Source organism: Anarhichas minor, unplaced genomic scaffold (assembly GCF_050575085.1).
Source record: "Anarhichas minor isolate MPS153535 unplaced genomic scaffold, ASM5057508v1 ptg000014l, whole genome shotgun sequence".
In the NCBI taxonomy this organism is placed as follows: Eukaryota; Metazoa; Chordata; class Actinopteri; order Perciformes; family Anarhichadidae; genus Anarhichas; species Anarhichas minor.
Genome location: NW_027466460.1, coordinates 7581749 through 7608187, shown reverse-complemented (window position 1 = coordinate 7608187; position 26439 = coordinate 7581749). Strand labels below are relative to the sequence as shown.

At 38.0% G+C, this 26439-nt stretch overlaps 4 protein-coding genes across 5 annotated transcripts; 2 read left to right on the top strand and 2 right to left on the bottom strand.

Moving 5' to 3' along the window:
* LOC142950107 (N-acyl-aromatic-L-amino acid amidohydrolase (carboxylate-forming) B-like) lies at window positions 1-2418 on the bottom strand. Its single transcript, XM_076092006.1, has 6 exons — window positions 2192-2418; window positions 1847-2039; window positions 1231-1324; window positions 1027-1134; window positions 608-720; window positions 1-195 (listed from the first exon to the last, which is right to left on the bottom strand). Exons 1-6 carry the CDS (start codon window positions 2416-2418, stop codon window positions 1-3), a joined length of 930 nt encoding a protein of 309 aa, XP_075948121.1.
* Window positions 2419-9218: 6800 nt separating this feature from the next.
* Window positions 9219-15179, top strand: LOC142949566 (neuromedin-K receptor-like). Its single transcript, XM_076091285.1, has 5 exons — window positions 9219-9586; window positions 10445-10633; window positions 10835-10985; window positions 13454-13650; window positions 13751-15179. Exons 1-5 carry the CDS (start codon window positions 9219-9221, stop codon window positions 13971-13973), a joined length of 1128 nt encoding a protein of 375 aa, XP_075947400.1. The 3' UTR covers window positions 13974-15179.
* Window positions 14740-18696, bottom strand: LOC142949568 (ecto-ADP-ribosyltransferase 4). 2 transcript variants are annotated; one of them, XM_076091287.1, is made up of 4 exons: window positions 18488-18696; window positions 17380-17466; window positions 16569-17257; window positions 14740-15489 (listed from the first exon to the last, which is right to left on the bottom strand). In XM_076091287.1, exons 2-4 carry the CDS (start codon window positions 17428-17430, stop codon window positions 15414-15416), a joined length of 816 nt encoding a protein of 271 aa, XP_075947402.1. In that variant the 5' UTR covers window positions 17431-17466; window positions 18488-18696; the 3' UTR covers window positions 14740-15413. The 2 variants fall into 2 exon arrangements, with proteins under 2 accessions (XP_075947402.1, XP_075947401.1); XM_076091286.1 differs by lacking the exon at window positions 18488-18696 and adding an exon at window positions 17691-17840.
* Window positions 18507-26188, top strand: primpol (primase and polymerase (DNA-directed)). Its single transcript, XM_076091284.1, has 16 exons — window positions 18507-18975; window positions 19646-19938; window positions 20056-20150; window positions 20230-20368; window positions 21065-21212; window positions 21304-21400; window positions 21491-21639; window positions 21783-21945; window positions 22030-22127; window positions 22262-22354; window positions 22953-23061; window positions 23154-23230; window positions 23356-23402; window positions 23507-23740; window positions 24210-24234; window positions 25560-26188. Exons 2-14 carry the CDS (start codon window positions 19765-19767, stop codon window positions 23735-23737), a joined length of 1620 nt encoding a protein of 539 aa, XP_075947399.1. The 5' UTR covers window positions 18507-18975; window positions 19646-19764; the 3' UTR covers window positions 23738-23740; window positions 24210-24234; window positions 25560-26188.
* The last annotated feature ends 251 nt before the right edge of the window (window positions 26189-26439 follow it).

Genomic DNA, 26439 nt, shown 5'->3' with positions numbered 1-26439 from the left:
TCAGTCCGCCTTCACACTTATAGACGGCAAGGTCACAGTGATCTTTTTGGCTAAATGGAAAGCAATCTTCTTCTCATAGTAGGCACATTCATTGACAAAGAGAGGGTAGAGGTCTTCTCCCTCGTGCTTCACCGTCTCCCCAGAAAAGGACTGGAACACAGGGTCGCCTTTATGGAGAAGCTTGAAGTCGTTATCCTGGAGAAAGACAGAACGTGCACACAAAAGTTAATCATTATGCATCAGGGCTGCTTTTGAATGCACTATCACCTTTTTAGCTCGACATGGAGCGCAAACCTGTCTGCAAACAGTTGATTAATTACACATCCAGCCGGTATGTAGAGAAATTAGCATTGATAATGAGTCGTATTCTTGTTCACCTGGTGAAACTAAGTGCAATAGTCATTCTATTTTAGCTCTGTTTTTTTGTCTCTACCAAAATGAAACGATGAGCTAAAACTCTGTAAAGCTGCATAAAGCTGAGGGGAGCTGCAGATTCTGTAGTGACCCCTTTCACATTGTCATTTGATACATTATACAAAATATTATAGTCGCTATAAGTGAAGGCTTGTGTGTGCATGCATTTCCCCCAGATATCCTTGTCCTCTACCTGCAGCTGGGGGTGAATGGCAGCAGTAATGTCATTGGTTGAAGGATCCCTTGGGTAGTCTACACTCCTCACCGCTGTGTATCCTTCCACTTCGCCGCCTTCAAAAGCACTTCCTGTTGGCAAAGGACAGTAATAAGTAGCCATGCTGGTGTACTCAAAGAAGATCACAGAAGTACTGAGGTCATTTAAAAGCTTCAGTCATATTATAAAAGCATTTAATCTCTTCGCGGTATTTTGCCACACAGATAGTTGTCGTTTGGCCAGGTTTAGAGATATCTGCCTCCTAGGATTTGTGCTCCGCCGTCCCTTGTATTGGTGTAGAGACAGACATTTCAAACCAAAACTATCGACATGGCACATGGGAGGCTGTTTCATGTTTTGGCAATCTGACCCTTTAAACACCGGAAGTTGTTTCTTACCAGAATTAAATTGCTGAAGCCAGTCTATTGAGAGATCCATTGCCTCTTTCGCCATGTTAAAGATATCAGCTCTGAGCACGCCGTGGGGTTGCGGCCCGACTTCTATCGCTGCACAGAACAAGAGAACAATTCCAGCATCTTACCCTTTAATCAATTCAATTATTCAGATGCAGACAGACTAGTACACACTTAGTACACACTTACTGATGCCGTGTTTGCCCACTGACTCCAGGGAAAAAGCCTCAGAAGAGGGTGTATCAAGAAGGATTGCTCTCACAGGCGCAGAGGTCATCTTGCTCTGCAAACCAAACAGGTGGATTATTTACAGCACTGCATGCTTCAGTGCCACACATATCCACATCACATTGTTTAAAGTCTGAAATATTGAGTATTGATATAATGAAATTTCAATCATTATTCTTGCATTCTTATATAAAACAATGTGATATTTGACCTTAGAATAGTTAGAGACATTCTTATTGTCCTATCTGAGCCTTTATTTCTTTCTTTGAGTCGCCAAAGTTACTGTAAAAATACTCTGACTGTGATTCATTTTGTCTTGTATATAAAGATTGACATTTCTTGGACACTTTCATATTGATAACTAGGATATTCATTATGTGTCATTTATATTGTGTGCAGTATTTGCAGTAAAATTAAAGTTCATTAAGTTGAACATTATTATACCGGCAGATTTAATACTTCGTGCTCTACATTTGTTGTGTGAACTATTTGAAATTGTTACAGTCAAAGTCAGGAAGCTGCATGTCATGAACTCAAATTTCATCCCTAAGAATATTTGTCTGGATGAAGCTCTTACCTGTATGTATTTGTAAATATGCAGGCTGATCCAGTCATAAGAGTAAAGGATGAGACACATGCCCATGTTGGCAGTGGTGTTATGGAGGTCGCAGAGCAGATCCACAGCCTCTCGGCTTCCTTTGGGCCCAAGCTGAGCGTTCAGCTCACGGGCTCTCCTCAACTCGTAGGGTGTAGAGTCTGTTATGGGGCCACTGGAAGCCAGACGATATATTGAGTTTCCTCATACATGCATACTGCTTTCTAGCACTTTACAGTTTAATTTTAAGGCAGTTTTCAAATGTACAGATTCTCTTTTAAACTATCCACGTTGAAGTTTTAGTACAACTTTTCTTTTTCAACTTACCTCAGCAAGGCATCTGTGAAACAGCGATTTAGATCCGTTTCCATGTATCTTATGCAAGCATCCACTGCCCGCGGATTTGATAGGACGGTAGTTATAGAAACCGATCCCTTCTGATCTACCTTCTGTTTCTGCATCTCTCTCACTATGTACACCCCTGACATCTCATTTCCATGGGTGCCACCACAAATAGCAACACGGGACAGTGGCGGGAAAGAGACGCGCTCCATCTGTCGACAGGAAACAATTGAGGACGTTAGAAAAGTGTTGCCCTGTCTTACTTTATTCTAACATTGACTGACCTCTCAGCAACAAGTTTAAAAGTGCAGGTACACATTCATGGAGTCATGTTATTCATGAACCAGACAGACGAGAGTAATGTGTTACCGATATGGTATGGTATGTTATGGTATGTTAATTATTTAACATTTAGCACATCAATTGTTATTTCAATTTTCTATGCAAAATTCTCGTCCATGTGTGTATTAGACAACACTCAATACAATATCAGCAGTAAAACAGAAATTCAAAAAGAGAATCGCCTTAGTATAGCCTCATTAAAAAGTCATGCAAAATGGGAACAGTTGGGGAGAGGAAACATTAGTGGGCACGGTAATGAAAATACACAAGCAGAGATGATCAAAGTCCAGTCTTTTTCACAACCAGCTAACTATCTGCAGCCTATTTGCACGGGAGCAAAGTGCTGTTCTACAACGTTCAAGTGACATAATCAGCAAAGAATGAAAGCATGAATCATCAAAAAGGGTATTAATATATGCAAGAAACAACGTTCACGCTTGCACGTCTTACCCTTCTTTCAAAATCCAGCCCTGCTCGGCACTCACTGCACTTCAGCGCCCTTTGAACTTGGAGGGAAGTCGTATCAGGACAGTAATGCAGTATTTCATAACCTGCCAGCAAAGTAATACAGGCACTCTGCAAGCTACTTTCCAGTCAGAGCCATGAACCGTTCACATGCACAGACTCAAAGGAATGCAAAGTAGAGCACAAACCACATACTTATACACATAGTTTCAAAGTCGGCCCTCCTTCTTCCTTGCATTTCGTCTACTACGGCCCACCTCTTTATGTTCTTCAGCTCAAATTTCAAGCAGTGTGACATTTAGTGATGTAACAGGAACTTGCTCTCTGTTATTTACTTAACCAGCCAGATCTTCTCTGAGTGCTCTTTGGACTGGGTGCAACTTTGAGGTGCAATAACAACAACAACAACAACTACTACTCTGCATTCTTTATTAAGCTTCACTGATGCAGGAGCCTCCGTTGTAGTCATATCATACCTCCAGCTGTTTATTCTGTATATATTAGTCTAATATTAGTATTACTTGTAATTACACCACACTGTTAATACTGTCTGTTCTGTATGTACTGTATGTTAGCATACACACTGTTAATACTCCTCACACTGTAGATATCTAGTGTATTCATCCCCCTTTCTGTTTATTCCACACTATTCCATATTTTATTCTGTATATACTCTGTACATTACTCTCCACTTTACTGCTTTTTGCACTTCTGGTTAGATGCTAAACTGCATTTTGTTGGTTTGCTTTTTGTTAGAGCTAATGTGAGCAGTCAAGTCTGGTTTATTTCACGACTTTGAAATTAACGATTAATAATAATAATCATTTTTTGTACTCTAAGCTTTGAGGCAGGAGTGGATTCATTGTTTCTGTGAGCTGCTAACCTTGAACCTGATCAAAGATCTAAAACGTGCTGCAGTAGATGTGTTTGTAGCGCTGTAAAGTTTCATTTTCACAGAAATGTTATACTCGTATAAGTGATGTAGCTTAGGACAGATGGGCTACAACTGGTGTAGATAGTAAGTTGAAGCGCAGTTTGATCCACGACTGGTATCCCTGCAGACCCGAGAGTTATAGGCCACTTGTGTTAATACCTCACAGGTGCTTTATTATATCAATTTGTCTTTTTCATGTCAATCGATTTGTTCCTAAAGACATATCATTGTTTTCTGTTTTCTTTATAAATGTAAAATACTAATGTTTGGTGCCCTGGGGTATCCCAGTCATGTTTGTCTTGAGTCCTAGTTTAAAGTATCACACACTGTCAGTCATTTTCATTTTACACAACATGCACATTATTTGCAACTTTCCTAAAATGGTAATAATGTTTTTCTTTTGCATTTGACATTAAATACTTCACGAATAATTCTTTGCGGATAAAGAAGGTAACATTTTGCTGCAGTGGTTGTTTCTTACAATAGCTTATGCTTGTTTTTTTCTTGTTTATTCTCTTTAGTTGGTTGTCCTTGTATGTTAAATATGTCGGTGAGAGTTAAATTGTCAGCATTAACTCCACAATTGTTTACTTTTACTTTGATTTAATTTGTTTATCATTGAATTGATATTCATATTAGATTCAAATGCGTTGAATACTTATTTGTTTTGTAAACTATATTATACTAGGTAAGTATAGGAAACTCTTTTACAAGGGAGACAAACAATACAAACTGTTTTATTCTACTGTCTTTCTCAGTGCTCTTTAACTTTAGCTACATGCACAGCATTCTTTACATGGCTCAACATTCAGTATCTCAGTACTCGTCCTTTATGATCTACTGTGGCTCCGAACCTTTTTCGCTTGTGACCCTTTTGTATAAAGCAGTGTGTCTTCATGTGGTCCCTTGTCTCAGGCATCATGAGTTCCTGCGTTACAACCTCTATACATTTCATTTTAATAAATGTTCAAGGCTATCAGAGCTAAAACTACCCAGTATTTCACAAAACACACACACACACACACACACATATAGACCCACAAAATAATTGTTTTTCTTCTTTCTTGTCACATTAATCATTCTTTTAACCCTCAGATGCATCTTGTGACCCATTGGAAGGGTATTGAATTGGGAATTACTAATCTACTAAATGTACAAATGTATCTCCAAAAAAATATTGATTACCTCACATCTTTCAAATCTTTCCTCTCCATATAACCCTGTCAGTCTTTTTCATTTCTCTCACTCTCTCTAAAGGGAAGTCCTAAACTCCATTTAGACATGTAATCCTGTCGGATCAGTCACTTGGTCATAAGCTGCTTTCTCTCACTCGTTCACTCTCTCTCTCTAACTCTCTCTCTCACTGTGTGTTAACTCCAGTGCATTTCATTTTACATCAATTATATAAATTTTAGGTAAAACCCAACAAGCTTTAACTGCATGAAAGTCATGAAAACTAAATTGCCAAATAACAACGATTTCAATGATTTTGAGATGTCTTTGTTCAGCTCCTTTAACCTTTAACCTGTTGATATCTGGCCGATTGATCCTCATGATTTATAACAAAGCCCAGCTTTTACAATGACAATTTAATACAAAACAGAGGTAACGTTTTTTAAGTATTTTATATTGGAGGAGCCACAAATCATGTGTTTGTGATAGTCTCATTACACACACAAGCATGTACTCCCATTTTGCCATCGTGTTTGCTGCCAGAAGATGACAGAAAAGCTCTGAAGTCCATGGATAAATGTACAAATTTCCCCATTGGAGGAATTACGATTACTGCTCTTCAGTCGTGGAAATTAACTAAGTCAATTTACTCTCAAGTATGAGTACAAAATTATTGTTTTGGCTAGACCAGATTGACTGAAATATTCAAGAAATTCTGAATAAAGAGGACATTTGACACAGGACTAAGATTAAATTAACATATAGCAATAAAAAATTAAGAGAGGAGACATTTTGATTAAAAGCACTAAAATTTGACTAAAATGATTTTTTGGCGACAAGAATAAAACTAGATGAGACTAAAACTATGAAGGATAAAAATAACTAAATGTGACTAAAACTAAAATTTAGACTAAGAGGAAATCTAAAATCCTTCCAGAATTACAATACTTTATAATACACAAAATGTATCTGACATCTATAGTTACAAGTTACTCTTCAGATTACTATATTACATGCTAACCACATCATGAGCTTAGAAAAGTCAGTTCATTGCTAGAAATTAAACCAGTGATTCCCAAACGTTTAAGGTTGTGGTCACTCACAAAAAAGCAGTGCGTAGTCAAGGCACTTTGTCACGTTTCAGAACCTCAATAATTTGTTAGCTGTTCCAGTTTTTCTGCAGTCATCCGCATTTATTTTTTTAAATAATTATTGTACTGGTACTCTTAAGTGAAAGGATCTGAGTACTTCTTCCACCACTGCTGCCAGCTGTCTGAGTTGGATATTTTGGGATTTCCCTTCAACCTTACATAGCTTGCCATAAGTGGTTGCATGCCAGTTTGTGTGGCATCTGACAGAGAGAAAAAAGAGTTTTTTGTGAAATGTTTGCAGTTAAACAGCTTGGCAGCCGTTTTTCTGGTTTAGTCACTGCTGTATTTCCCCTGAACAAATGGAATGCAGATGGGCCAAGGGACAGAATCTAAATTTATGGTGTGTCATTTCAGGAACAGTCTTTAACATAGCTTCTCCTCTGATGTGAAATTTAAAAAATAATCTTACATAGCTGACCTCGACAACGACCTATTGTCGGTGCATGTGTTGCTACAGAAGCATCGACAGGACAGATTGAAAGTCATCCACATTCATACACAGCTGGTGATGGTATTGAGGACATAAATTGATGCAAAAACATCTTTACAAGTTTACTTTTCTCCACAGGATTGTATTGACTGTATTAAACTCCTCTTGTCAGTCAATTTCACTGTTTGCTTTACACAGATTAAACTGTTACACACAGATCAGACACCACCTCCCATGTGATTAACTGATGCCTGAATTATTCAGATGAAATACAGGAAGAAGAATTTTTGATGCAGCTAATGATATTGTCATCCGTTACCTAATAACTTGTGACCTTTTTTATTATGGGGGAACAGGGTGTGTTTGGAAGAGGCTTGAACACTGGCATTTGAGACAGGGAGTGGCCCAAAAGAGGTGGCCTCTGGGTAATGAGGTCTTGCTGAGAGGAAACAGACTTTCTGACCTTCTTGTGGTCTTTTCCCAGCGTGCACAGTTCATGTGTTTGTGTGCTCTGAAGACCCTGACCTATGACCTCAGAATCTATCAGTACTTCCATGTCATAAGAAAACTTTTTACACATTATACAATGCAGCAAAAACAAGCGCAGCAGGTACACTTTGAGCTAATTGGCAGTTGTAACCAGCAGGAAAAAAAGATTCACGAGAGTCACAAAGACGGTTGGTTAATTTAAGAAATTGGTGTATGAGGATAAAATCACTGTGCTTTGACATTATCTCCCAATATCCATTACATTTGGTTTTGATTACATTGTCTGAACTTTTTTTGGCAGATATTAGGCATCTGTATTGTTTTCAGTCACTTCAGCCAAGTCGGATATAATGAAGCTTTCGGAAAAAATTCCCAGTCGTAGTTACAACTTGGATATTTACATAAAACTCATAACTATGATAACCCTGATATGACATTGACTCGCCATAAGCACTTAAAAACATGTTGGTGGCTGTGTTTTCAGAGCATGCACTTTTAGACATTCAAACGTAATTTAAAAAACAAATCTGTTTCAAATTAATTGTATTTGTTGTATTGTTTGAGTAAAGGGTTTGAAATAATTAATTGTCTTTGATGATTTAGTCTATTCTTAACGATGTGACTATATTTCGACAAATATATCTTAACTTTGGTCCTTTTTCTATTATTTGATTTGCAGTCAAACATAATTGAAAATGAATCGACAAGGCAGACTGGAGCAATCTATAGATAATGTTGGAGGTGAAAAATGAAGAGATGTCTTTGAATTAGGTTTTCTTTACCTAACCATGACAAAGAGTCGTATCATCAAAAGCCTTTTCCATATGTTCAACACTTACAGTAATGGCCTTTACATTTGATCTGTTCATACAGACCAACTTACATACAATTCAGAGACGTTGTTTTGATGGCACAGCTATGAAGGATTAACTGGATCACTCTCAGAGTCATCCAAGGCTTCAGACAGCTCTAATGCTGGACATGACCCATTGGAATCAAAGTCATGATTTGAAGAGAAACAGCTAATGGGCTGGAAGAAATGAACACAATGCACACCTGTTGATCAGATTTGGTCAGCATTAGGAGGAGGTTGAATGCACTTATTGTAACTTGTTTGGATAAAATTGGTAACGTAATTTGCAGTGGTGGAACTACATTTACTGAAGTACTGTATTTAAGTAAAATGTTACTTGTACTTTACTTGAGAATGTTCTTCCCATGTCAATATACTTTTACTACATTTTAGAAGGAAATATTGTGCCTTTTACTTCACTTTAATTATTAAACATTGTGAAGGTTTCACTTTGGGCTCTGCAGATAATAATGAGACATTTCTCGCTTTTTTCATAATCATTCAATCAAGAAATTGGTTAATCAAGAAAATAATCAGCAGATTAATCTACATTAAAAATATTCATTAATTTCAGTCAGATACCAAAAATTAAAAAAAGAAAAATCCATCTTTTACATTAATGCATGAGTACTCTAAACATATAATAATAGGCCCCTACTGTCACACTTTTAAGTAAATACATTTTCCTGATTAAACTTTAGTAACATTTTCTATGCAGGACTTTTACTAGTAGCAGATCATTTTAAGGTGTGGTAATAGTACTTAAATGGTATATAGTCCACCACCACTGCAAATTTGAGAGCAAAAACTGCTGAAACGGAAATAATGAATCCATTATCTCTCATATACTACCATGAATTAATTAAGTATTAATGTTGCTTTGAAATAACCGCCATGTCCTGCTAATATCAGTTTGGCAGCCATTGATAGATGTATGTGATTAGGGATTGTGCCAGGCTATTTAAAAAAAAAAAGAGAGAGAAAACCTGGTAAACTGAATTTATATATATTTTTATCCTCCATGGAGCTGTGCGTAATGCAGCTGCATCAGGACCACTCTCTCTCTGTCACTCTGGTCACATCTTGCTCGTATGTTGCGCATCAGAGTCGCCAAAGTAATTCATATCGCCTGACAGCAGCCGACTGAATCAGATCAGACTGAGGACACTTGAGGAATGGCCTCTGAACGGGATCAATCCAACACAACCAGGAACCTGACCAACCAGTTCGTGCAGCCGGCGTGGCGCATCGCGCTGTGGTCAGTGGCTTACAGCACGGTGCTGGCAGTGGCAGTTTTCGGAAACTTGATTGTGATATGGATTATCCTGGCGCACAAGCGGATGAGAACGGTCACCAACTATTTCCTGCTGAACTTGGCTTTCTCCGATGTTTCGATGGCTGCGTTCAACACGCTCATCAACTTCATCTACGCGGCTCACGGAGAGTGGTACTTCGGAGAGGTGTACTGCAGGTTTCACAACTTCTTCCCGGTCACTGCGGTGTTCGCCAGCATCTACTCCATGACCGCGATATCCATCGACAGGTATGATGAAGATAAGATCATATTGAAAGTGCAAAAGTGTTTGATATAGTGATATATTTATTTCACGTTAACATATTGATCATTTATTTCTTGTTTTTGTTTCCATAAACGTGTCTGCCTGCCTCCAGATTTTTTTACAACATGAGCTATTTTACATTTTACAGTGATTTGGTATAAATGAATGCAAAAATGTGGGTCAGTTTACTTTTACTAAATTCGAGCCATTTTTCAATTGTTGCTGTGCTCTCAATGAAACATGTAGAGATGAAGGACTTTAAACGTCTCTGCACTTTGAGAGCCTTTTATTTGAAGAGAAGGTTAGTAAGTTAAAGGAAAGATATACTTTAGTAGGCTAAATGGTACAGGCTTGTTAAGAAAGAAAGATGGTTACCTTTCTGCAGAAAATAAAGAAAAACTTGAAAATCAACTAAATCTTGACCCCTACCCTAAAAAACAGTGATGACCAATAGAGGCATCATGACTAATATCTTAATTGATTTCAAAAGGTGCTGTGACATTTTCTTGACTCTTTGATCCATATTATTGAACAGCTTTTGATCCATATTATTGAACAGCTTTTGATCCATATTATTGAACAGCTTTTGATCCATATTATTGAACAGCTTTTGATCCATATTATTGAACAGCTTTTGATCCATATTATTGAACAGCTTTTCTTTTGACAGATATTCATCTGAGCAATATAGTGAGTGAGTCACAGTAACCTGTTCTGCAAAATGCCAGTTGTGGTCATTTTTGCATTAAGTGCAACACACTGGAACTGTTATGTTTTGTGTTATGTTTGAATTTACCAAAAAAGCAATAGCTCGGGCCTATGTTGTGACCTCTGACCTGTAGGTACATGGCCATCATCCATCCTCTGAAGCCTCGTTTGTCGGCGAAGGCCACCACAGGAGTTATCGTCTGTATCTGGAGTCTGGCCGTGGTTCTGGCCTTCCCTCTCTGCTACTTCTCCACCATCCGAACTCTGCCCCGCAGGACCCTCTGCTACGTGGCCTGGCCCCGCATGGCCGACGACCCCTTCATGTGAGAACACTGACAACCCCTTTCGATCTTATGTCAAGCTTTATTGTCATTACCATGTCAAAACTTGGCTGTATTTGTGCATCATCTGGTTGTGTCTACCATTTACTTCAGATATGTCATCGCGCACAATCTCTTCATCCCGCTTGTCATTGTCACACCAGTTAAAATATTTACTGGTGATGTGTTTTTCCACTTTTGCAGGTATCATATCATAGTCACAGTTCTGGTCTACGTGCTGCCCTTAGCGGTGATGGGCATCGCGTACACCATCGTGGGGCTGACTCTGTGGGGAGGGAAGATCCCAGGAGACTCATCTGATAACTATCATGGACAGCTCAGAGCCAAACGCAAGGTAAACGCCACATTTATTTCATTAATTTGCACATTTTCTATTGATTTAGTTTGCGTGTCTTTGGAGGGGAAGCAAACAGGCTTATCTGTAAGCAGATTATGTACATGTATATAAGGTTTTTTCCTCAAATGTAGAAGTTAAGATTGTTCTTCAAATTGTTCATGAAAGGCCAACAAAATGACATATAACTGGCAGATATGATTCAACATTTCAACATTTCGAAGACAGTTTTTTACTATAAGGACAGCCTAGCTGATTTGCTGCTGTGTGATAAAACAACCACCATGTCAAAGTTCAGCCTCCTAGTGCGCAAACTGTGGCTGCCAAAGGGTGGGGAAATTGTTGTGGCCCGAGCAACAAAGCGATCTGAAGAGCAGCTGGTCGCAGATAAAAAGTTTTCACCCTTTCTGCAGAAAAGAAAGACAAGAAAGAAATGACAACAAGAATTTTAACAAATCTCAACTCTGAACTTAGAACAAGTACACTCTATATACGTATACTGCCATGTGTTAGAAATAGACCTTTGCAAACATAACTTAACTTTTTGCAAATGCAACGGCAGCCTAGAAGAAGAGACAAACGTTCAGAGGCAGACTGTGCACTGTGCTTTGCAGCAGTTACTGTGAGGGTTGGGTTAAACAGGGATTAAGGTCATCACAGCTGTCATGACAAGCATCTATCAAGTCAGCCTCCGGATTAACGCTAAAGAGTACAACAATTTATTGATACACCTCACAAATATTGCAAATCAATACTCTGGATTATTAAAAGAGATAGCTGGAAGGGTTAGGCTGCAGAAGGATTCATTTTTAAAAATACATTTTTGCAAATTTACACTCATCAATTTCATCCTAATTAGACTGTAAAATGAGCATAATGAATTGAGCAAAAACTGACAGTAACTTGAGAATAGATTCCCCGCTAGACTTACATTTCTAATATTATTTGGCACCACAAACATACACACATTCAGTGTACAGAAATAGAGACAGCAACAGGTGCAGGTTTGCCATTTACAATCTGTTCAAGGGCTTTATAGAAAAAAAATCATCAGAGGCTCATATTGCTGGCGAAATTGAGCCACGAGAGATAAAAGAGATTTATAAACGCCAGGGAACAAAGGTTACAAGACAATGTCAGGCTTGATATAAAGGCCCACTCTGACAAGATGCCATTTGGGCTGGAGATAAGAAGAAGTCGCTCTCATCTCCATCCTGCAGATGAGCCTCTGCTGATAATAGCCTCCTGCTCCTTTTAACCCCCCACCGCTCTGCATTGGGCTGCAACACACTGATGAGTTCTGTGCTGCTCTTTCATCTGTCCTACCTGGAACCTGCTGGGTCTGATGCGTCATCGCTGACCTTTCCCTCTCTGGACGCATTGAATGGAAACTTTATTGTGAGCAGAATGAAGGAAAACAAACAAAATAATTGATATTTCAGAGACAATGTGCATAAAAATGGCAGCTATGGCTTCAAATATTCAAAACCAGAGTAAAATGGCATTTTGATTTTGGCTTCCTTTGACGTTGCTCTAGTTAAAGAAGTTTTCAGATAGTGTGGAATTAAAAATATATATATTTTAAACTGCTCTAATCAAAAATGTTTGTATTGACAATTTATCAAATGAGTATTGTGAAAGGTATCCCATAGTGACAAACTCACAGAGAATTATCACCCTACTATGCAGGTCCTCCCACCTCTATGGAGGCTTTTAGCTCATTGTTTTGGTTTTACACCCCTTAAATGTTCTGAGTTAGTTCAGATTACATCCACACTAAATTTGTTAACGCATCATTTTCTCCTGGTTTTAACCCCGTCTCGGCTACAACAACGTTTTTCTTGCTTTCTTTACTTTACAAAATAACCATTATAATATAGAAATCTTAAAATGTCGTTGTCTACAGGGAAAACTGGATGATATGTTTTCATGTTGTGAGAATGTTGTGGAAGATTTCTAGGTTAATCGGGAGAAGAGAGTTTTTGTTCACAAATCAATAATAAAGTCTTAACAAGATTCAAGTTTGTCTTTGTCTGTTTATTCTCTTGCAAGAGGGAAGAGAATACCACAGCTCAGCAAAGCTTCGACTAAGTATCAGACACCACATAATTGTATACATACAGCGGTCCACTCCTCTAGATTAATCATACATAGGGGAGTAGAGGTCTTTTGACACAGGCTGTCTTGATCTGCTCATTATCTAGTTTCTGCTAGATGCGTTCAACTGAGAACCAATTACAGTTATCGGGTAAGATGAGAATTTCAACTACAAGTTCCTCATTACTGCATAGTTTTAACCACGCGTAAGTTTCGGGTTCACAACACGGACACACAGAGTTCAATATATTTTTTCCCATTACAAGATCCTAATATATTCTTTATTTTAATTCCACCCCCTTTTGGCTACGATGTTGCACTGTGACGGTGTCCTGTTGATAATGTAATCATTTATCTCCTTTGTCTCGCAGGTGGTGAAGATGATGATCATCGTAGTAGTGACTTTTGCCCTCTGCTGGCTGCCTTATCACGTCTACTTCATTGTGACGGGTCTCAACAAGCGTCTGAGCAAATGGAAGTACATCCAGCAGGTCTACCTGTCAGTGCTGTGGCTGGCAATGAGCTCCACCATGTACAACCCAATCATCTACTGCTGCCTTAATAGCAGGTGAGTATTCATAAGTCTCCCCCACAAACCAAAAACACACATATAAATACTGTATTTGTACACAGCAGCATGACTACATGTCGGGTTGATTTTGCTGCAGGTTCCGGGCAGGCTTCAAGCAGGTTTTCCGCTGGTGTCCCTTTGTCCAGGTATCAAGCTACGACGAGCTGGAGCTCCGAAACACAAGACTTCGACCGGGTCGCCAGAGCAGCATGTGCACCCTATCTCGGGTCGACACCAGCATCCTCAGCAAAGACAAGAGCACTTGTTCCCATGGACACAGGTTAAGACCCAACTCTGAGGCCCATAATAAAGACAGTTAGTTGTCTCCACTGGACACAATCCAGCTAACTTGCTGTATTTGACACATTCATTTGAGCTCAGAAATTCAGATTTTTTCTTTACTTATAGGTCTGATAATGTTAATTAACTCTGATAGTTGTGGTGAACGTTTAGAAATCTGGAAATATTGTTGATGTCTTTTCAAACTACACCAGAGGTTTTCAAACTGTGAGTCGTGCCTCCCTGATGATTTGGCCCGTTTATCAACAGCTACAGCAGTGGCTGTGATACGCAGTAAGATCATGGAGGTAATTAAGGTTAACCCAATCAACACAAAAACATGACACATGTATTTTCAGTTTGAGTATAACTTTCCAAGGATATTGTTATCTCAAATACTTTGTCATTATCATCATCATCATATACTTTCATCTGCTTTTGACATTTTGTGTACTCATGTTACACATATATTTAATAACATCAGACCATTACTCAGTGAATTTCGTCAACTATAACTACAGCATCAGTATAACTGCTGCTCTTCCAGCGTTAATGCCCTTAAATCTATTATAGTGACCCTGATATTAAGTGATCCTGGTTGGGTGTACGTTCACAGGTGCTTGCTGTTGTAATTTTCGTTAGTTTGAAAAAAGCATTTTGCATTTAAAAAAAACTTGTTTGTGACTGTTCATAGAGTACTAACATAGTTACTGTTTACTGTAAGTATTCATTTTTTGTTGCATATAATAAGTATGTACAATATCATATTCTGATGTTTTGATGCAGACTCAAACACACAGACACAAATTATATATAGCCTTTTATTGTGAATTTACATGTAATTGTATTATGATATAGATTAACTGTAAAATGTAAAAACAGTTATGTTAAATTCACTGAACTTGAGAAGACAAGTTAAATAAACTTATGCATGCCATTTACAGATTAAACAGTCCATTCTTCACTCGACAATATATGATCTTATGTATGTGTCTACTTCTATTGATGCCACTTTGCACCACAATATTGTCATCATAGCGCATGCTGTAATTCTGAGAAATGTAAAATGGTGTAACACAAGGGTAATGTCTGAATTCAATATCAATCTTCCTCATGGTTTTGATTGTTTTAATTATCATGAGAGGAAACAACTATTAATTATTTGACCTTGTATTAAAGACAAATGAAAAGTTTCAATCATGTTTCCCTCAAACATATGAAATGCCCCCCAAAAGTATAAAAGAACACTTTCCTCAGAAATATAAGTTTACAGTATATATTTGCTGATAAGCATAAAGCAAATGTGTTTGAAGCCATTAAACAACAGTGTTATGACTATTTTTTCAGCGGGCTACAAAAGTTTGCCACACCTTATTTGGCAGCATCGAAGCAAAACAGATGTTTATTGTTCAACTGTACAAAAAAAGCATTTTGTGTAACTCTCAGTGCAATCTGAGCAGCTATTTTTGTCCCATTTGTTCTCAATAGTTAAAGAAAAAAAGAGATAAAGCCACAAGCATCAACACAAGCCACTGGGTGGAGACATCAGCTGGGGACCTAGAGAGATGGAAATCAAGAGAGAGAAACGTTAATATCTTTGGTAATTTTGCAAAAAATATCTGCATCATACTATGAGCGAGGTTGGCCTACATGAAGACACCATTTTTCTTACAAATTGCAAACTGTTTAAGTTATTTCATGAAAGAGATTTGTGCCTTTTTTCTCCCTCAGCTTATCTCACTGGTTTGAAGTGGGCGTGGACATACAAGCCGCCCTGACTGTATGCAGCTTGTGAGAAGCCTGTAAACACTCGTCAGGGCTGTAAAAAGTCCCACAACTCCCCTTCCTTTTCAGATAAAAGATCATTTAGCTGTTTTAGCTGAAAAGACACCATCAGCAATCAAAGATAATACTATAAACGACTTAATCTTTCTAATATAGATGGAAATTAAACATTATCTAATCAATTTAAAGGTTCATTGTTGGGGACATTGGAAACCAAAATGTACGCCCTCGCTCAGCCTGCAAGAAGTTGATCAAGTTGATTATTGAGTGTTACAATCTTCTTTTTTTCAAACACTAAGTTTGATTGTTGCTTGTCATTAATATTTAAGGATTTAGAGAAATAATAAAGCTCTGCAACCAGGTTTTCAAGGGCTTTAAAATATTGTGGGCTTGGAACTTTAAGGGACTGTTTTGGTTAAATATACATAAAGTCAGGTGATTTCACGTGGTCTTTGTATCTATTTTAAACATTTGATGGTAAATTGACTTGTGTTGCATAGCGCCTTTCTATAGTCTTCCGACCACTCAAAGCACTTTTACACTACATGTCATCCTTCACCCATTCACACCCATTCATACACTGATGGCAGGGCTACCATGCAAGGTGCCACCTGCCCATCAGCACTATCTAGTGGAGCCGGGGATCGCACCGCCGATCTTCTGATTGAAGGACAACCCGCTCTATCACTGAGCCACAATTGCCCCTTACTTCCTGATGCCAGACAATTCTTCATGAATTATTTAACATTCAACAGTTTTAATAAATAAATCATGTTGAAAATCATAATATCACTGTTAATAATCATGGGATAGAGCAAAATATTGTATTTATTATAAAGAAAATGTCTTACCCTGACAGACTGTAACAGTTGTGCGAGCTGCTCAGTTCTGAGTTTTTCAAAACGATCTCAGTGAATTTATTACCATCCTCACTTTTTTTATTTACTGCCTCCACAGTGAACACTTCAGCTGGAGATATGAGTGTCATCTGGTCTTGGCTGCAAATGTCTCCAAGGTTAGCAAAGAAGCAAGAAGTGATATTAAAGAGGACTTTCTGGTCTAAATCGACCATTAGCTTTCTGACACTTGAGTAAACTTTGGCGAACCTTCCAAATCTCACCTTCGAGCCCTTTTGTGCTGTGTATTCTTTTTCTTGGACAGCATACAGAGTCGTGCAATTCTTTGTACTCAGAAGCAACATTGAATCCATGAGCAGGAAGTGAAGAGCCTTGAAATGGAATTGTTTTTCATAGATGTTTACATTTCCACCCAGTGTCTCTACTGCATTGTCAAAGGTATTTCCTTCTTCATTCCAATCAGCATATGCCAACAGTGCAGCGGTATGTTCTTTTGTTCCTCCAGGGATCAGCTTTGAACAAGTATCTGCATCCCATGCTTCCTGGAATTCCTTACTGTTGTTTAGCTCTTGTCTTAAGAGACCTGAATGGATAAACTTCTCCATGGCCTCTTCACGGCATCCGTCGTACATGTAATCTACAGCATTTGGGGCCATGTCCAGTTGTGCGCTCCCTGCAGTCACCTTTAATTAATTGAGCATGGTAGTTAAAATATAGTTTCAAGACAAGCAAATATTATCTTGAAATCTAACATAACATCACAACAGGGTTTAAATAACTATTTTCAAGAGAAACAACAACTTACTTTGTAGTAGAAAACAATTGCAGCAAGAAGCAGTTTTCTTCTGTCGCACATTTTGAAGGGCTTTTCTTTTCTTCTATCTACACTGACCTGAAACAGAAAACCAAGAAGAGAGTTGCAGGACCAAACTTGTATAAAAAGTTGTACGCAGTCCAGAAATGGGATGATCTGGCTTGTTGCTCAATTACTTTGTTTAGACAAGCCCTCGATCTCCTATTTTTTCCACTCTTGGAATATGTCACCCACCTTCTCACCCTATATAACCATGAATGATTAAACACTAAAACTAAAAGAAAATGTCAAACGGCTCATACCTTAAGCAGGGAAAATTAATTTCATGGAGCAAAAGTCTAGTCTGTGTACATCCAAGTGCAGGGAAGTGATCATTTTCAGCAGAACACTTTGGGGAAGTTAAAACGTATCACACCAGGAACGCCTTTTCATTTCCTGTGGAAGGAAATAACATATCTTTGGGGGCCCTGATGTTGAGTTACTTGTTCTGCTTCGGCTACCGAGTTACTGTAAGTTCTTGCTGATTTTGTCGCAGATGTTTTTATAAACCAGATAAACGTAAATGGTCCAGCCCAGCAATAAATTGTCTTAATTTCCCAGTTTCATTCAAATGCTCTCTTTCTTTCTCTCTTTCTCTCTAACCTCCTAAATTGTGATTTTATGATAAAGTCATAATATGCTTTGCTTTGTTTTTTCACATGTTCTCCTTAAACAATACTCCCAAAAGTAAAATAAGTGATAAGTCATATCGGTGAAATTGAGCTAAAACCTTTGAAGAGATAGCTGTTAATATTTTTGCTTTGATTGTGAGAAGCCTGACAATCTACCCATAAATAAACTTTTAATTTCCCTTTGTCCAACTAAATAGCTATAGACACTATTCATTTGTTGCTGCTTGCATTTGAAATAATACTTCATAAAGCAGACATATACTGCATTCAGTATGGAAGGAATGCACAAATACTTAATATAAAAGTTGTACAGGTCATTTTTGATAAAATCTTTAAAAGGTAAAACAAGTACTAAAAAGATCCTCCGATGCCCACTGTGTGTACTGTTGATAAATTAAATTAACACCTCTTAATGCACAACTACTTACCTGATGACTTTAGCATATGGTGTTTTCATTGGTGCTTGTGAATAGCTTCTTCCTCCAATGCAAAGTTATGTTTTATATGTATATTTGTTTAATGTTCTTAAGTTTAAGGCTTTTTTTCTTCTTTTTTTTATGTAGCCGGAAGTGTGAAGTCACATGATTGGTAGCTACCGACCAGAGACACATTACGCTTACGATGCATGCACTTTATTTCATCATAAGGCTACACATATAATTATTAATTGACGATAATTTACAGTAACAAAAACAAATATTATTGTCTGGTACGATCCCGTTTTATGACCGGAAACAGGAAGCAGCGCTGTTTCCGGTTCAGGACGCGCCAAAAATAAAACGACGCTGAGGCTGAAACTACTTGTGTGTTTATGTTTCAACTGAGAAAGAGACGGGACTGAATACCTGGATTATTGACATAAACACAGCGGTAACGTAGCCTACTGGCTTATTGTACCTTTGAGTCTTAACTAACGGTGAGTTATGACCAATGTACTCTTAAATACATTAGGACATCACGTTAAAGTCAAATGTTACGGTTACTGCTTAGATAAACTGCGTTAACTTTTCAGCTTGTTTATATGGTTAGTCCACAACGTCTAACGTCTGCGCAATGCCCAAGACTTATAATGGTAACCGTGCTGTTTGATCTGGCAATAAAAACAGGTTAAAATCCTTAGTATTAGCAGCAAATGTATTGTATTGAAGTATCAAAAGTCTTTATTCAGTTTTGTTCCTTTCAGAGTATTTTGTTATATTATTGAATGATCACTGATGTAAACTGCATTTTAATGTTGAAGCTGGTTGAGGTAGGACCAGTATATATTGTGTACTGTTGGGATGTTTAGGAATACATCTAATCCTATTTTACATAATATTTAATATACTTAATATACACTGAGTTACCAGTTGATTGGTGACACTGAAAGCGCTAAAACTAATGCAGTATAATACAACAGTCCTGTAATAAATCCTACCTTTATGGAGGTTATATCTGTGTTATCATATTGGAGGATGTAGTTTGTGAGGCTGTTTAATTGTAGATTGTATGTTGTACTAACAGGTGTTCGTATTATTTGGTCCACCCAGTAGGCTAAATAACAAAAACACCTCTCTGTGACGCTAATGCCGTTTTTTTTTTTTCAGGTTGAAAAGATGATAGGAGGACTAGAGTTCCAGCTTCCCCTCTGCTGAAGTTTCCTCGAGCAAGTCACTGAGTGGGTGCAATAAAGGGTCGAACAAAAGCGGTTGATAAGCATTTGAAGATGAGGAAGTGGGGAGATCGACTGAAGAAGGTTGAGCAGCTTGCTCAGTCGTTCCAGCTGAAACCTCTGGCCACACACTACAAACCTCGCTTGTGGCCGTGCCAGCCTTCCTCCGTCTGGAAGCTCTTTCCTCGTCAGTGTATGGCTATCGGCTTCGCTCAGAGCTGCAAAGAGGTACAGTAGTAACACACGACTCTTGTGACGCTGGACTATCTCATTAGACTGCACATTAGATGTTACATCCTGTGTGTAAAGGTCAGAAAGCTGACCGTGGTGCCTTGCATTCCCTAGGCTGTACATGTTTTTGCACTTGAAAAAGAAAAGACATCTCTGGGTCAAAGGATCTTCCTGGTCACCAGTTACAGTGAGCTGTGGCATTACTACAGGTAAAGATACATTGTCAAATGGTTAAAATGCGATGGTGTGCATCAATGATGATTTGTCACTTGATTTTTTTTTTTTCAGGACTTACACACAGTCCTTGATGCACTGCTATGAGGTGATACCAGATGGCGCTGTTTGTAAGCTTTACTTTGACTTGGAGTTCCACAAGCCCTCAAACAACGGAGCTGATGGTAAAGCTATGGTGTCTTCACTTATCCAGGTAGCGTACTGTTCGCATCTTCATTGACATATTGATATATTTAGTTTTATTGAGCAGCTTGCTTCACATGCAGGTAACAATGATTCAGTTGTTGTTGTTCAGTTCAACATTTATAAAGCCAAAGAATGTGTTACAAAATAGTTCACTTGGCATTCATTTAGTAAAGTAAGTAAAAATCAAAGAGCAGTTATAACAAAAAAATGAAAAAGTCAAAAAATGTCTTTATCTTTCACTCGTATTCTTCTATGTCAAGCTACAAAATACTTACAAGGGCTTTTTTTTAAGGCATATTGAATGTTCTAGGGCAGAGGTCTTCAACAGGGGGTCTGCGACCCCTAGTGGGTCCGCGGAGGTACTGCAGGGGAGTCGTGACATTTTTGGTTGATTAGACAATATTTCATATTTTTTCACATTTCTTTACATTTAAAAAATAATTCAGTATTGTATGCAAGATAACGGGTATGTTTATGCATGGCAGTGGCACTAATAGGCCATCACTCATTTTTCGTTTCCACATTTATGTTTAAAATAAAAACGTCAATTTGAATAGCATGTATGCATGATTAACGTTGAAGACCCCTGCTCTAGGGTATTAATTAAATCTTCCAGCCACATTTTAATTGTTACTTCCTTACCTAAAGATGTATGATATACAGCTGTATGATATTTACCGCTCCATGTTTTGTGTCTCGACAGTATGTTTGTGACAAGCTAATGGAAGTTTATGGGATTGAGTGCTCTGCAAATGATGTCCTTAATCTCGACTCGAGCACGGAAGACAAGTTCAGTCGACATCTCATCTTCAATCTCCAAAATGCAGCTTTCAAAGACAACATTCATATGGGTTTGTCCAGTGTTTCATGGAGGGAACAAATTTTTTTTTTAAATTTTTGTTCAGATGTTACTTCAGTTCATATATCCTGTCGTTTTTTTAGGCAGGTTTATCCACGCAATTCTCCACCCAGTCCTGAGCACACCCAAAAGTGGCCTGAATGTTGGGATGAATTCAGTGGCAGAAAACAGTGAAACACGGTTTGTTTTTCAGACATGTTAAAATAAATATATAAATGTCTTTGCTACCATCTCTTTGTGTAATTTGTCTCAATTATGTACTGACGGCAGAACTCGTGCCGTCTCTGAGGGGACGCCAGCAAAGGCAGATGAGATGGCTGAGAGTCCACAAGCCAAGAGGTGCAAGCAGGAAGAGACAGACCTCAAGTTCCTCCAGGTGAAAAACAAGGACGGCCAAGACTGTCTTTTTGTTGATCTTGGTAAGAGAAACCACAAGCTTTTATTTGTCATTTTTACCCTTATATCAGACACTAAAATGTTTCTCTTGATACATTCAGCACCTCTTTAATGCATCCATTTTGTAAACATTGCCAGTAGATAATTATACTTTTACATAAAACAGGTGTTTACACCAAGAACAGAAATTTCCGCCTTTACAAGTCATCAAAAGTGGGAAAGAACTCTGCATTCACTGTGGCAGATGACAACACGTTTATTCACAAACCTGACAAAGGAGTCTCCGAGGAGGAAAGTGTGTTCTTGGCTTCCCTAGTCTGTAATATGAGGTACAACACTTTTTAAACTCGGTTTTCTGAAAACATTGCCTTCATCAAGCCACAGCTTTAGAGCTTATTTCTGTGTATCATCAGTTTCACAGGTCAAAGAATTCTCACGTCGGACGTCCCGGAAACAAAGGAATCCAAAACCTCGAGGCCTCATTGCCAGCAGGGATCAGCCACATATCCAGGTAGCACTGAACTGACAAACGAGGCTTCGCTCTATGTTGTGCATGCATCAACAGTTTATTACATAATTAGTCAGAGTATCAATATTTTACCTTGAGATTTTTCCACATTGTTTGTTTTTTGTCAAATCCATAAGTGGCAGGTTCACTTTCTGGCTGCCTGTCGTCCCCTCATCAAGAAGTGGACAACTTTGTACTAACTGTGATTAAAAAAGATGGCGTCCATGGAAGTAAGTGTCTGGGCTAATGATATGCTATACTGTCTATAACTTGACAGAAAACAGTGAAAAAATGCGTGTCGCAATTTCCTCAAGACCTAGTTTACGACTTCAGTCTTGTTTTGTTTACAAAGTCCAAAGACATTCAGTTCACAATGATATAAATCAAAACCTATTTCTGGGGTTCCAGTGTAGCCAGTTGATATTCCTGAAGAAGACTTCCTTCTGTCCGCTGCTTGTTGTTTACAGCCGATTAGCAACTTGAGATGCGAGACTGGAGTTGAGAAACAACGTGTAAGATTAGATTGTTTCACAAATAGCTAGTTAACAAGCTAATTTCAAACCAATAAAAAGTCAATGTCAGACAATAACTGGTGGGTTCCCAGATTGCATTTCAACCAATTCATTCCGTCTATTATGCTTCCGATACCTATATATATTTATATATACCTCTCGATAGCATACAGTAAGTTGCTATTCACATTCGGTGAGTTGCAAAGTGTGTGTGTGTGTGTGTGTGTTCAAACCATCCCATGTCATTATGCACTAGTTACTATGCAAAGATTGATATCAGCAATGTCAGAACTGTCCGATATGTTTACTTCAACAGGCATCAGGCGATGGAGCTACTTTGCCGTTGAACAACTGCTTGTTTACGACATCGCTAAATACCGCTGGTGTGAAAACGTGGACAGGTTTCATAAAAGCAACAACATCATGTATGTATGTTTGTTTCATGTTTTGCTAAAGTTTGTGTGTGACGTGTCCGTCACTTCCCTTCTGATTTGGTCACATTCTCCTCCATCCGCAGGATTGTTGTGGACCTGAAAGAGGAAGTGTGGTACCAGAAGTGTCACGATCCTGAATGTAGGAACTTCAGGTCCTCAAGTAAGTTATGACCCTAATACTGACTTTTTATATTTAAAACAAATGAAGGCTACATGATCTGTTTATGGGGAGTGCTCAATGGTGGCAATGCTACCTGTCTGAGATAAATAATTCTAACGTTACAGGTTACCCACTGCCACAGGAGATCTGCGTCAGCTATATCATGACACTGGTTAGTTTGCTCTACTTTAACTAGCATCCTGACTGACGTAGCCAGGAAATCTTTTTAAAGCTCAAAGACATGGTGTATTTATGATGTGTTCTGTTCACTTACAGGATGAAGAAGAACAGGCTTACTTAATGGATGATGCGGGCAACATTGAACTCAGCCAGGCATCAAACCAGGCCCCAGAGAGCACAGTGTGTCCAGAGGAGGCAACGGATGACGTGTGGGGAGACGGACAGGATGACCAGGACTACTTGGAGAGCCTGGACGACTTTGAACAAAATAGGGATATCTCTGATCAGCTCCTGCTCAAATGCATGGCAGATTTTGAATCCCAGTAGAGGGTGAGTTTCATGTCACACAAGCAAGTTGAGGAAGGAGTTAATGTAGAGCAACTACACAGCCATCACAGGAGCATCAGTGAGAGCACGACTGGCTGACAACCAGGCAGACCGCTCAGAGGAGCCAGTGATAGCTTGTACAGCAGCCGTGTCATGGAGAGAAGGTACTGGTTGTACATCAGAAGTGGTAGAAAAACACATCTTACAGATGAGGGAATCAGAGGACACACTACTGCTTTGATTGCAGTGTCAACCCTATCATCAAATCCCAGTGTGCACATTTTACAATAACGGTCCACGACGCAGTGTTAAGAGGCAGAGCAGTCTGTTGACAGTTAGGACACTGTCCAACCAAATGTTCCAATTGGTTATAATTGCGCCATGTGTAAGGATTTGTAAATGCTTGCTTCTCTGACATGCTTTTGAAATCTGATTTTCAATTATTACACTTCGTGACGCTTTGTTCCAACAGACAAACATCTCATCTGATAATGAATGTAAGTACTATTAATGCCTCTGACTGCAACAAATGCAAGAATAAAGACAATTAAAAACAAATTCCAGGTTCAAACATCTGTCATTAAAGGAATGTATAAAGATAGTTTAACACGTCTTCTGATTAATCTAGAAAAAAAGAAAAACATTTTCATGGCATAATATACTATGACTTTGTTTTATGGCATTCCAGTATGTCATTTTATGCTAGGAATGCAGTGTCCTCTTTAGTTAAAAACCCTCAAATGATTAGCTATTGGATATTTAAAATTAAAAACTATTAAATGCTTTTGGCTTTCCATGCCGGACTCATAGTTTAGTATGTAAATTAAAAAGTCATAGTATGACATACAATTATGAAAGTCATAGTATTGTATGTTGTTACAAAAGTCATATCATAAATAATTCATAGTATAGTATGAATACTATGTATCAAAAATGTTGTAAAGTCACACCACAGTATGTCATGAAAAATCATGAAGTGTCATAAATGTCATTCAAAAACATATAGCATAGTATGTCGTGACAAAAGTCATAGTATAGTATATCGTAAAATTGTCAGTTTACTATGCCGTTCAAAAAAATGCATAGTCATGGTATAGTATGTTATAAAAATGTAATGACAAAAGTCAAAGTATGTCATCGTGAAAGTATTTCATTAAAAATCCATAGGATAGCATGTCCAAAAAGTCATAGTATAGTGTTTCGAAAAAAAGGTCATCGTAAAGTTTGTTATAAAAGAAAAGCCATAGTATAGTATGTCAGATCATAGGTCTAAGATCATAGGAAAAGTGTCATAAAAAACAGTATAGCATATCATAGATTAAAGGTCAAAGTAAAGTGTTTCATAAAAAATACATAGAATAGTATGTCAAAAAAGTAATAATACAGTATGTTCAAAAAAAGTCATAGTATGTTGTCAAGTCACAAAAAGTTTATAGTAAAGTGTCTACAAAAAGTACAAAATGTCATCGTAAGTCAGTCAGAAAACGGCCATAGTATAGAAAGTCCAAAAAGTCACAACAAAAATCACAGTATAGTTCGTTGAGTCATAGTATAGTGTGTCTTGAAATAGCAATTTTATAGTCTTTCAAAAAAGTCACCACACGGTCATATTAAAGTGTGTTATGAAAAGTATTTAAGTCATAGTATAATATGTCAAACAATGTCATGAAAGTGAGTTTGTCTAAAAAGTAAAAAACAAAAGTAATAGTATAGTATGTTGAAAAAAGGCATGAAAAGTATGTATAAAAAAAAGAAAAAAAAGGGTAAATCTGTCAGCCTGTTACAGTGGTGCAGTCTTTTCCTTTCTCATCCACCCTTCCAGAGGGATTCCCACCTGCTCAATACATCTGGATCTCCATCTTATGTTGGTGCTCCAGTCTTTCCCCAATTTCAACCGGCCCCGACATCTTTTTGACTCTGGTGCCAGCTGACAACCATCTGCCTGTCTGCTTACCGTCCCAGCTGATAAAACCTGCCTTGAGAAAATGTCAGGGCGGCTGTGATTTAACCCGAGTAGATTGCCCCAGTGTCTCTCTCTCTCTCTCTGCAATGTAAATCTGTGTGATAATTTAGGTGTTGTGTTAAAAGTGAACCCGTAGAGGCACTAGCTTAGTGGTTTTGGGCAGAAATTTATTTTTGGTTATATTTGTAAATTCATCCACTATTTCGGCACCACACTCGGGGAAACTTGACGGTCTAGTAAAACACTGAATTTAGTGGTGGTCAGATATGCTTTCTTTTTATTTTGTTCAGTCTTTGTTAGCTGTAGTAAGTAAGCGGCATTGTGTACGAGTTAATTTGATTTGTTTTGTTTGTTAAATGAGTTGGTGGTAGCCCAACCCTTTGTTCTTCATCTCACTCAGCTGTTTTGTATATTGTTGAGCAGATGTTTTGTTACTCTGGAATCTTTACTTTCATTGGTGCTTTAAATATTAAACTGCAGTACATCCAGTTGTTGCTTTCTTTACTGCTAGAGACCTACAAGGTTGTTATTATAGTAAGTTAACAAAGTTTCAAAAAACAGTAAAGTGTCAAAAAGTCATAGTATACAAGGTCTTTGAAAGTAATTGTAAAAGCCATTTTATAATAAATCGAAAAATATAAGTAGCTATAGTATGTCGAAAATAGTCACAAAAAGATTATAGTATGTCGACCAAAAAGGTCATAGCTTAGTATATCAAGAAAAGTAATAAAATAACCAT